The sequence below is a fragment of the Electrona antarctica genome (assembly GCF_951216825.1).
Source record: "Electrona antarctica genome assembly, chromosome: 16".
Classification (NCBI taxonomy): Eukaryota; Metazoa; Chordata; class Actinopteri; order Myctophiformes; family Myctophidae; genus Electrona; species Electrona antarctica.
The window spans coordinates 34838780-34850330 of record NC_136797.1 but is presented as its reverse complement, the minus strand read 5'-3'; the positions used below and the strand labels follow the sequence as shown (position 1 = coordinate 34850330).

General features: G+C 39.7%; 2 protein-coding genes across 5 annotated transcripts; one reads left to right on the top strand and one right to left on the bottom strand.

The window, feature by feature from the left end:
* Nucleotides 1-4087: 4087 nt before the first annotated feature.
* zmat5 (zinc finger, matrin-type 5) lies at nt 4088-10191 on the bottom strand. 4 transcript variants are annotated; one of them, XM_079523543.1, is made up of 6 exons: nt 9649-10191; nt 7434-7609; nt 6645-6707; nt 6465-6545; nt 6040-6148; nt 4088-5546 (listed from the first exon to the last, which is right to left on the bottom strand). In XM_079523543.1, exons 2-6 carry the CDS (start codon nt 7558-7560, stop codon nt 5399-5401), a joined length of 528 nt encoding a protein of 175 aa, XP_079379669.1. In that variant the 5' UTR covers nt 7561-7609; nt 9649-10191; the 3' UTR covers nt 4088-5398. The 4 variants fall into 4 exon arrangements, with proteins under 4 accessions (XP_079379669.1, XP_079379671.1, XP_079379670.1 ...); XM_079523545.1 differs by lacking the exon at nt 9649-10191 and adding an exon at nt 9466-9607; XM_079523544.1 differs by lacking the exon at nt 9649-10191 and adding an exon at nt 9452-9590.
* Nucleotides 10192-10343: 152 nt separating this feature from the next.
* uqcr10 (ubiquinol-cytochrome c reductase, complex III subunit X) lies at nt 10344-11551 on the top strand. Its single transcript, XM_079523547.1, has 2 exons — nt 10344-10548; nt 11194-11551. The coding sequence occupies exons 1-2, from the start codon at nt 10408-10410 to the stop codon at nt 11254-11256; spliced, it is 204 nt and encodes a 67-aa protein (XP_079379673.1). The 5' UTR covers nt 10344-10407; the 3' UTR covers nt 11257-11551.

The following is an 11551-nucleotide window of genomic DNA, read 5'->3' as shown; positions in this document are numbered from 1 at the left end:
CACAGCTGGTCTACAGGGCACCTCTCCGTGGATTCTTCTACGATCCTTATAGAACATCTGCCATATAAGCATATTGCATATTTTATTTAGCATAATGCATAATATGGCATATTGCCTGGCCCTGTTATTTCTGCTTGCTACATTTATTATTATTTATAGGGCATGCCTCCTGATGGAGTACTTTCTACAGTAGTTCATATTCCTATGAGCTGCTACAACAAGTTTGAAGCAATGTTTGTATTAACATTCTCAACTGTCCAAAGTACTACATCTTTTTACGGTGACTAATAGATTAAATCTGACAAAAGGTACATGTTTGTCTTGCCCTTGATGATAATGTGGTTTGACATGTTTAAGTGATGAAAGGCTCTTGGAAACTCCAATATCTGAGTTTATTTTCAAGTAGAGCAAGTCTTCATTAGACTGACAGGTCCATGCCTCAGCAGAGGACAACACTCCCACTGTTCCCTGAGCTCTTCCATCTCACAGCTAGAGACGACACACTATCTGGTGCTCCCCTGAGGACACTCATACACACACTACTAGTTGCTTGACTTACCTGTAGTGTCAAGACAAGAGTCTATAGGGAATTGTTTCCCAAAGGTCACCCACTACAATTATTTGACAACTTTAGCTACAGTTAGCTTCTAGAGTTTGGTTATTATTATTACAAAACATACATTAACCACTTTCAGCCCTATATACTTTGGCAATTTTGAAAAAAACTGTTACTGTTACTGTATGTCCAATCTGAGATAATATGTATGACACGACTGCCTTATATGTTCTTGTCAAAACATGACAATCTGTTATGTTATCTTTAAGATCTTTAAGTAAAAGATTCTTCACATTTATTTTGAAAGTAATCAAATGTGATCACTGAGGTTACATCGTAATATTAACAGATTATGGATCACAGTACTTTTTGAAAGTTCCAGTGTCAAAACGAGAAATGGCTGCATTACCGGTAATAACTTTTCATTTGGATTATTAATAAACCCCACTCTAACCATCAAAGCTCAGGGAAAACAGAAAGGCCTTAAGTCTGTACACAGAAGTGGACACAGTGCTTGTTGCAAATCTCAGGTCATATTGTAATTTGTTCCAAAGAGTAGGTCCACAGTGACCCTTACCAGACCTAGATTTACTTTAATCTTGGCTAGGAGGCCATTATCTGAAGATCTGAGAGGCCTCATTGTCTAAGAGCAGTGAGCAGGTCAGAGATGGATTTGGGAGGTAGACCAATCAGAGCCTTATAAATAGTAATACGGATTTATTCAATTCTGTCTTATAAGGGGGGCCAATTAAATGAGCCGAGCACAGGAGTAATGTGATTTTGTCCTGGTGAGCAATCTGGCTGCCTTCCAAAAGTCATTTGAGGTAGTCCAGAAAAGAGGACTTGTAATGTAACGTAGGACAAATGCATGGAGCATTTTCCAGTGTCTTTCTGAGTTATTAATCTTTTTATAAAGTAAGTGTTGATCAAAGGCTATCATATTGTCTTTGCGAATAAATAAGGATAATGGGTATATCCATTAAAAAGAAATTGCCTGGTACTTGTTGTACTCTATCCAGCTGATTATAGTTCACGGTTAGCCAGCTTTCAACTTAATGTATGCTGTCGGGAAGAAACCAGCTAACTCCAAAATGTTCATTTTCAGGAAATGAAGACAACCGTATATTTTGAAAACAAAGCAATACTGTCTCATCAAAGTTGGTATTGTGACTTTATATATTGTCAATTACTTGCATGAGAGGGGTGGTGGAGTTAGTTGTTTTAGCAGACACCCCCCCCCCTTAGAACAAGTAATTTGTCCGGATATGCTTGCAGCATGAGATAAACATCTCATTATTTGTAAATATGAGTAGCCTTAAGTCAATTCATTTCTAATAGGTTTGTAATAAAGATATAGCTGCATTATGACATCAACACGATTCCAGATTATCACTAATAGTCATAATAAATGATTCATTCTATACATTATCACACTATAGTCTAATAGTCATAATGAGTATGATTCATTCTACACATTACAACAACAAAGGTTCTCATGGGCAATGCTGGTGTTTATGGCATGAAAGTCACACCTTAGTCTCTCACACTTAACATGAACCCGGTCCCTAGCATCCCTATTCCCAGCATATCATAAGAGGCAAATATTCTGTGAAAACAGGCTGTGAGCTTGTAGATCGGCTTTTTTCACTATTTAATTGACATAAACAAGCCCGTAGGGCCTTTTGTGTTATCCTTTTAACATCATTGTATAATCATACCACTGTACTATTTGCAAGCTGTTCATAAAGTATTCAATCAATCAAGCGTACAATGAAGCTTAGCCTATTGGTTCACAAACATTTTAGCTTGGAACCCAAAAGAGAAATGTGATTATGTGATGACTCCCCGGGACCCAAGTTAATGCTCACAATTTTCATGACATTTCTTTGATTTTGAAACTTGTTTAATGAATACCGATATTTGTTTTTTATTTCTTAAAATGTTTGAAACCGGAAAAGCATCAGTGTCATTTTATATTCTGGCTACCGGTATTCGAAAATAGCAGATATACAAGCTCATGTGAGCTCGTAGATCAGCTATTTAAAAAAAAAAATTGTATAGGCCTAAATCTTTTTTCTTCTGATAAAAGATATTTTTGGGGCTTTTTGCCTTTATTGATAGAGTAAGTGGAGACAGACAGGAAACAAGGAAGGCGGGGAGTGACGTTCTTGACGTGAAATAGTTTGAGCACAACTGGTATAGAGACAAACGTTCTTCGGGCTGTAAATTCAACACAATTGTCTCTCAGCACAGCCACTTGTTACTGGTTGAGGTGAAGGTCTTAAGAGCAGTGATGAAGGAGAAGGACAGACGTGAAGGACAGTGACTATACTACCAATTATGAAAACAGAATGTGAGCAGCATACTAATGGCCAGGGTCATGGAAGCAGCTTCCAGTGGTGGACAAAGTAACATTTTTACTTTAAGGACCACTTTTTATTTTCAACCCATCTTCATATAATTGGTCCTCACTAATGTTCATGGTAAAATAGCACCATTTTTTTCTACTCAGTCTGTGTCTCATAGGAGGGCTGTGGGCAGTTCAGAAACCTGTCCACCAGTGACATCATCGATGGGGAATCCAAGCTAATAGAAACTGCAGGCTTTCTATCCTGAAGAGTTGCAATGCGAAAATGGAAGCCATCGTTCTCACGATAATAAAAATCAAAATATATATTTTTTAAAATCTTGTTTAAAAAATAAATCTGCCCAACGATGATGTCACTGGTGGATGTGTTTCTGAACTGCACAGATGACACAGAATGAGTAGAAAAGAATAGTGGTATATGTATATCATGAACATTACGTGAGGACCAATTATATGTAGATGGGTTGAAAAGTGGTGAAGTGGTCCTTTAAGTTAAAACTATCAATACAAATGTAGGAATACTCTTATTATTATTAGTAAAAGTCTTGTATTCAACATAACATAAAACATAATTGTAGTGGAGTAAAAAGTAAAAAAAATTGCCTCAGATATGTAGTGGAGTAGAAGTAAAAGTATTGGAAATTCAAAATACTCCAGTAAAGTAAAGGTTCCTCAGTATTTGTACAGTACTTGAGTAAATGTATTTAGTTACTTTCCACCACTGGCAGCTTTGTCATGTGCAATAGAACCATTCAAAACTTGTAATTGCGCCAAAATGTTAACAATTATTTTATGTGTACATTGACTACCGTTATTCGATTGAAGTGATCCCAGAATATCCAAGCTGGCAATCTCTGCCCATGCCCCATCTCTCTAAAGAGAATCATTTAACCACACATGCATATTATTCACAAACTATGATTTGTTTGTAAAGTCCTGCATTGTTTACTGGAAGATGCATATCCATCCATCGGGGGAGAGCATGGTCCACTGAGTTAAGTTACAAATTGGTGAATAATTGTTTCTCAGAGTGAGGAATATCATGAAATATATGTTTTTCTGCACATCCCATTTGATGCCAAGTGATCACCAGAATAGCTGCTTGTCAAGTTAATTAAATCATTGCAAAACCTTGGAATAACGCAACAACAAAAATCTAAAAATACCGTATTATAATTTAATGAGGTGTTCACAACTAATTCAACTTTAAAAACGAACTCAATGCAACACACACTTGATATCTGTAGAATGTAAGGTGACAGATTCACAAGCAGATGATTATGTTGACAAGGAGTCTATGAACCATGCAGCTGTTGTGTCAAGTAAATGGCATCATTATGAAACATACTTGAAATAATACAACAAAAATCAAACATTGTAAGACAAAATAAACAAATATTTCATGATGTGTACCTAGGTGTCTGTCTGTTAAATGGACAATTGGAGGCAATCAAACAAATTGCACTGGTCAAGTAAAGCACCTTTTTTTTCCTCCAACAACCATACAATAAAAATAAATCAGTGTGATTTGAATGATAAAAGTGTGCATTTGGTAAAGTGGACTGGAATAAATACGTACTCTACACGTGACACCAAATTCCACAGTAAACAGGAGGATGGTCTTGAAGTTTATTTCCACAAGGACTTCCCATCTAGTCAATATTAACAGTGATGACAAATATGTCAGAGAACTTGCTGAAGCTTCTGTTTTTAGATCCATAGGAGGCGCATGGTCCCCGTGGCTTGCGAGTCGGATCCCAGTTTTCTGGGTTTTAAATTGAAACCGAGTGGAAAGCTGGACAGTCAATCCCCTGGCTTTGGTGTGTAGTCAGACTGGCCAGATGAACGTCTTATGGGTAAAAGTTGACTGGGTAGGGTGGGGTCTGAGTTTGAGGCAGTGGATATCTCAGCACCTCCTCTGAAGTTATAACTGACCCCAATATCTCCATGAGCAACATTTAATGTCGGAGAAATAGAACTAATATAACAAATGCCAGACTGCACCTCTTGAGGGCACAACAGTGGCAGAGTTGAAATACAAGGGAAGCTGGCATACCTCCCTGCAGCAGATTACCCTGTCTCCCATACGGTGTTTAAAGTATGGCTAAACACTGTAGATGAGAGCATTGTTACCTTCACAATAAAAGGAAGATTACAGGTTCTACCAACTAATCATAATCTTCACATCTGGCTTCCTGACAGTTCCCATGCATAGAGGGCTTTACATATACTACAAGCATGACAGAATAGGGGCTCTGATGTAAAAAAGACATCTTGTCCACTTCCAGGTCTTCCAATATGTATTCTAAGCACTCAATTGTAAAGCAGAGCATGTGTAGCCTGTGTATTGACAACTCAGAGGTGTTGATAAGACAATAGTTTCAGATATATAGATTGTAAGCGACAGCCACATTAACTGACTGCACTTGTACATACACACACACATATCCATATATATGGTAATGCATCTTCTTTTAACCCCATTCAGTGTCTAGTTTGACTTTCCATCCACCTGGAGGAGGAGGCATCAGTGAAGGTGGGAGGTCAGGAATGGAGAGGAGCTGTGGTGGAATATCACATTCGGTTTGGTGTTCTTCATTACCATCCTCATCTTTTACAAGTCTGTAGAGATACAAAGAAATAAAAATGGAAGGGTTTATACCTAGGCCAGCTAGGGCTGCATGATTATAGCTAAAATGACAATCCTAACCACGTTCAACATCGTTTCCCTATTTTACAAACATAGCGAAGGCTCACAGAATGTCGCATCATTTTTGCTATTAGTTAAGTACATAGGGTTTGAATGAATAAACATCCAGAAGCCATCCAGATCATGATTATTGTTTATGGGGAAAAAAATATTTTTCTTTAATTTATTTTTTTACATTATTTGTTGCTTCCTTTTTCATTTTTGCTGCACAAATAAAAACCTTTAAATCAATGTCATTGTTCCTCTATGAGCCTGGTGCATAGGGAGATGGGTTGTGTAATGCTCTTGTTATATTTGTGGAGCATACAATCGTGATATACGATTATTCCTGATTAATTGTGCATACATCAGGAGTAAATATACCCATGCATGATAAAGTGCTTAGTGCATAATGAACATTCACACCTTCCACTGTCGTTGGCAGGTCTTCTCTTCGCTGTCCTGATGAGCCAGTTCTCTACACTCCACCCAGGGGACTTTTTGTCTGCAGGGTCCTCATTATGTTGCCTTTCAACTGAAAATAACAAAATCACTGCTTTCTTTACGGCTAATTAACACTGTTATCTTGAACATGTTGAGGAATACAGCCTATTAATGAAGAGATCAAAATGCTATAGTTATACACTACTAGATATACACATATCTTTTACTGGTACTGGTAAAAGATATGTGTCATTAGGCATTTAAAAATGTATTTTTTTCCAACTATGAAACAATTGAAAATTAATGAAAATGTAATAATCCATTAAACTATGATGTGATATACTGTCAGGATTTTAGGATGTAATGATGAATGTAGTAGACAGCACCATCTTGTGGCCAAAGCTCACCTTCAATTTGCCTTTCTAGGTTTTCCATATCATCTTCTGACATATGAGAAAATCTGCAGTTGGGGCCAAAACCACAATTTCCTAAAGCAAACACAAAGAAAATGTAGAACATTACACACCGCTATATTATAAACTTTTCCATCTCTTGATGGAATGCAGTAATTAATTGGTATAGCCTACCTGTCTGAAGAAACTTCCTGCAGGGTTTCTTGGCTTTCTCATCGTCCAGAATGGCTGTATAGTCTACAAAAGATAAAGTGAAAAATTAGGTTTAATAAATTCCAACAATTAAATACAATAATTTTGCACACACACACACACACGCACACGCACACGCACACACACACACACACACACTCTGTAGCTCCGAGATGAGGTCACACCCTGGGCTTTTGGATTCATTGTGCAGAAAAGGGTAAGAAGCGTTCCTTGTGGAAATATGCGCCGTTTATGAACCGCGGTGGGAGGGGCCCAGGGTGTGACCTCATCTCGGAGCTACAGAATGAGCGTAGGGAGAGGGCACATATGGGGCTAACACACACACACACACACACACAGCAAAAAGAGAGAACAGCCAGGTGCTCAGTAAAACATAGGGTTGTTGATTCTAGGATCAACAGGACTAAAACTTGAAAGAAGAGGAGCGATCCGAGCACTGTAAAAAGTAAAAGAGGAGAGGGCGGGTGTAAAATCACGGTATTTATTAATTACAAAATGGTTAAAAAGCCAACCCACCTGTCTGACAATCATTACAATGACAGTAAGAATTTACAAAAAATTCCTAAACACACAAGTTGTATTTGGGTAAAATACAATATATAAAGTTCATCTGAAAAGTTAATATTTTGGACATAGCTGGCTTCTGCCCAACAGCAGAGATATGTCATATACATGAATTAAGTCTGCAACCACATCCAGGGATGTTAAGATGCTGAACTGTAGCAGTCTCAAGGCAACAGCAAGCCTTACCTCTAAAATGGTCAAACCAAGCCTTTTTAGCTCTGTGGTGCTGAACACCATTGAGATGTTTTTTCCTATTGTGCATGTTGTCCTGAAAAGAGCGGTCACAGTAGTCACAGTGATAGCGCCTCCCCATCGCTCTCAAGTTTTGTGTTTAGGCCACACAGTTCTCAGCTTTCGCTTCCCTGAAACACAACAAACAATAGATGAGATGACCCAGACGTGGACAGTAGTTAAGTTATTAGTTAATTAAGTCATAAGGACATAAGCATATGCTGAGCTCAGAGGAAACATAAACAAACCTTTAAGTTGAAAATTCTGCGATTTAAATCTATTAAAATTGTAAGTGAGATGAGCATTGGTAATTTTGGAGGAACAATGCCTTCTTGCACCTCCTTCACTGAAATAGTTATAAGGGGAAAGTGGTGGTAGAGCAGCATTGCTACCAGAGGGGACTTAGCCCCTTTCGGAACCCTCGGGTAAGTCGCTGCCCTAGGGTCCCTAATCGGTTATTCCACTCTCCATGAGATGCAGATATACATACCCTCCGTTCACGGAGAGCGGCACGCCGCTTGAGTGTTGGTGAGATGTTTCAAAGATGCATAACGCGGCTATAGGAGACAACGGAAACGTGGGCGAAATCACATTTAACAGACGTTTTTTTAAGTTTTGGCTTCTCTGAAATTCTCTCTTCCTCACTTCCCATGTCCCGCCTCCCACGACAGCATTATAAACATCACACGGTCGGCCAAACAGAGGCAGTAACTAGGACGTGCAGCTAGCCAGTCGCGAGTCGCCGCTCGTGAGGCGGTACAATGGGAAGTCAATAAGGAAGTCAAGGAAGTGAGGAAGAGAGAATTTCAGCGAAGCCAAAACTTTAAAAAAAGATTAAAAATACTTAACAGCATCGGCGGTTAATGCGATTTCGCCCACGCTTCCGTTGTCTCCTATAGCCACATTATGCATCTTTGAAACATCTCACCAACACTCAAGCGGCGCGCCGCTCTCCGTGAACGGAGGGTATGTACATCTGCATCCCATGGAGAGTGGAATAAGTAATAACTGATTAGGAACCCTGGGCCTCTTTTTGAAACCGCCTTCTCGCCACTCACCCTACACACTTGCCCTCGATACATGCGAGGCTGCGCCATATTAAGTGTCGTCCGAAACCAAGCAGCCTTGAGTAGAAGTGGCTTATAAAGCCCTCAAGAGCGAGTCTGTACTCTGTGCTGATCTAGACTCGATTGCCTTGTGCAGCCCAGCTCTCTGTCCGCATGGAAACCGCAACCTACAAATGTAAGTACAACCACAAATCTAAATGATAAATAAACTGCTCCTAAACAATCTTCATCTGATGCAGAATAGACACAAACAAAACAACTTTTAACATTATTATTATATATTATTATATGGAAGCACTCGTTTTTGTTAACGGTAGCGCTGCTGCCTCCTGCATTATGTGCAAATTCGAAACAGGTGGTACGCAGGACCGTTCAGTGACATACGACGAGTGCTTCCAAACTCCAGCACTTAGAAAAATTATCACCTGCACAGAATTTCTTGACAGAAAGTAGCTCATAACATGTCTACGGTGGATTTTTATGAAAAACAAGCTCGGCAGATTGAAAGAGGATCATTCAAGCTTGGACTACAGCTGCAATGTTGGTGAGTTTAACGTCGTTTAAAACAAGCAGATCGCAAACCAAATTGGATGAGTGGGGAGTCAATGGAGGGTATTGCAACTCTAGATTCATCCTAGCCCCATATGTGCCCTCTCCCTACTAGATTCATCCATCAGATTCAGCTCTATTTTGGCACTGGCGTCATTTCTCAATATTTTACTGTGGACCCTCGACTGTCCTGTACTATGTTTACTATACTTGTCGTGTCCTGTCCTGCTTGTATGGATAGTTATCTCACCAATTTGAACAGCCTGCTCGGGGACTACAGATGAAAATTTGCTTTTGACTAACTCTGTCTCATGTTGATTAATGTGCATTGTGCTGTCCCTGTAAATCAATAAATACCTCCTACATCGTACCTCACACCGACGATAAAGGGGGAATACTACACCAAAATGAATACATCCTCAATCAATGGTGCAATGGTCTAAAAGTAGTTATCGTAATGGTCGTACAAACGTCCATGTTCTGCCATCCACACCAGATGGTCAAATTACAAAGTTAGAACAAATTAAAGACTTTATGAATGTTACTCTACAAACCTAAATAGCAAGTGCGCTCCTTTGTTGTTTATTTCCTCCTCCTTCTTCTTAAATTCTTTTGGGGATTATTTCCGGTAGGCAAACCAGCTTGGAGTTGCACTGCCGCCACCAACTGGACTGGAGGCGGGTGGAGTACTAGACCAGTTTATCTTATTTTGGAAAGTTGCTTCGAATTATGTTTAAGCGTCAGATATTGCAATATTGCAGAGCGATTTATTCCGAATGTGGGCAAGAGATATATATTGTGTGTAGAAGTTGGAGGGAACTCAGCAGTGTTGCCAGATTGTGTGAGAGAAATAAGCAACCTCTTGAAAAAGAAGAAGCGGAATACCGGTATTCATTTATATTTCTTTTGTAAGATTTAGCCCTCTAGCACAAACATTTTCAGATGGGGCGTGGGCAGTATTCCATTTCGGGTTTATGATCCCGGTCGGGAGCGGATGATAACTTTCGTCAGGAAACCACAAGGCGGCATCATAGAGGGGGCGGAATCAGTACTATGAATGAATGGGTACTTCTTATTCTGCCGTGTAGGCTTTCCTTCGAGGTGGAAAGCCTGGTGACGAGGTTAGGGGTTTAGGGAATGAAAGCCTGGTACCGAGGCTAAAATACCGTACATATTAATTTTGGGGGTCCACGACAATATTTACAGAAAAACAAGTCCAAAGTGGCTTATAATAAGCGGACATGGCAACATCGGAACTGTCAGGGAAGTAGTCACGTCAGTTTCTCTCCCTCACTTCCACCCCACCATCCAACATGACGCTGGCCAGGTCTGTCTACAATCTGCTCTTCAGGAGAACGTCGACCTTCGCTGTTACCATCATGGTCGGCGCTATCTTCTTCGAGCGGCTGTTTGACCAAGGAGGAGACGCGATCTTTGAGCAAATGAACCGGGGGGTAAGATTAAGAAGAACACATCTTACCATCTCCTGACCTTCTAGTAGAGGACGAGCTAACCGTTAGCACGCTAGGCTAGCTTGCATTGGCGGCTGATGCTGGCCGCTGCGGATCATTGATTGATTTATTAACAGTTTTCAGAATTACAGTACATTTCAAGTACAACTCAATACAAAAAACTGTTAACTGTGAGTGGACGACACCATAAAGCATTACACTTGTTTACAATAGGGCCCACCATTTTCAATTCATCAAAACATTTGATGAATTCCTGTTCTGTCTATAGAAGTGTCTATTTGTACGTCTCTAAATGTTTTGATGATTTGAACATGGTGGACCCTGTTGGAAACAAGTGTAATGCTTAATTGGGTCGTCCACTCACAGTTAACAGCCTTTGTATTGAGTTTGTGCTTGAAATGTACTGTAATTCTGCAAACTGTTAATAAATTCTTCAATCAATCAATCAATCAAGAGACTTACGAATATACACAACTATATAGTCAAAACAGGAAATCATTATAGAGGAGGTAAAAGGGGAAAAGAAAACATACAGTGACTGTCAGTGAGGGGGAAAAGGGGGTCATGTAAGTTCTATCAAACTGTTGTCACCATTGACATTGACTATGCTCTCCCATTTGTCTGCAGAAACTCTGGAAACACATCAAACACAATTATGAGAAGGAGGACGGTGGTGACGACGACGAATAATGGGATGTGGCCTCGTTTTTCGGCAGAGATGGAGCAGGTTGTCACCTGGAGATGTCCAGTTTTTCCTGGATTCCACACCAGAATCGTTTGGGGAACACATGGACTATGTTGTAATATAAAAACATGCTGCCAGACGTCCCATGGGAGTTAGAGACTGGTCAGAATATCATGGACATGGATTGATGATTCCTGTTTTTCTCCGTGCCCATGCTCCATGTTTGTCATGACCAACTTTCCCCAAACCTTGTAAATGTACTGTTTAAATTAAACGATGTGTAAATGTCACAGATCTCAA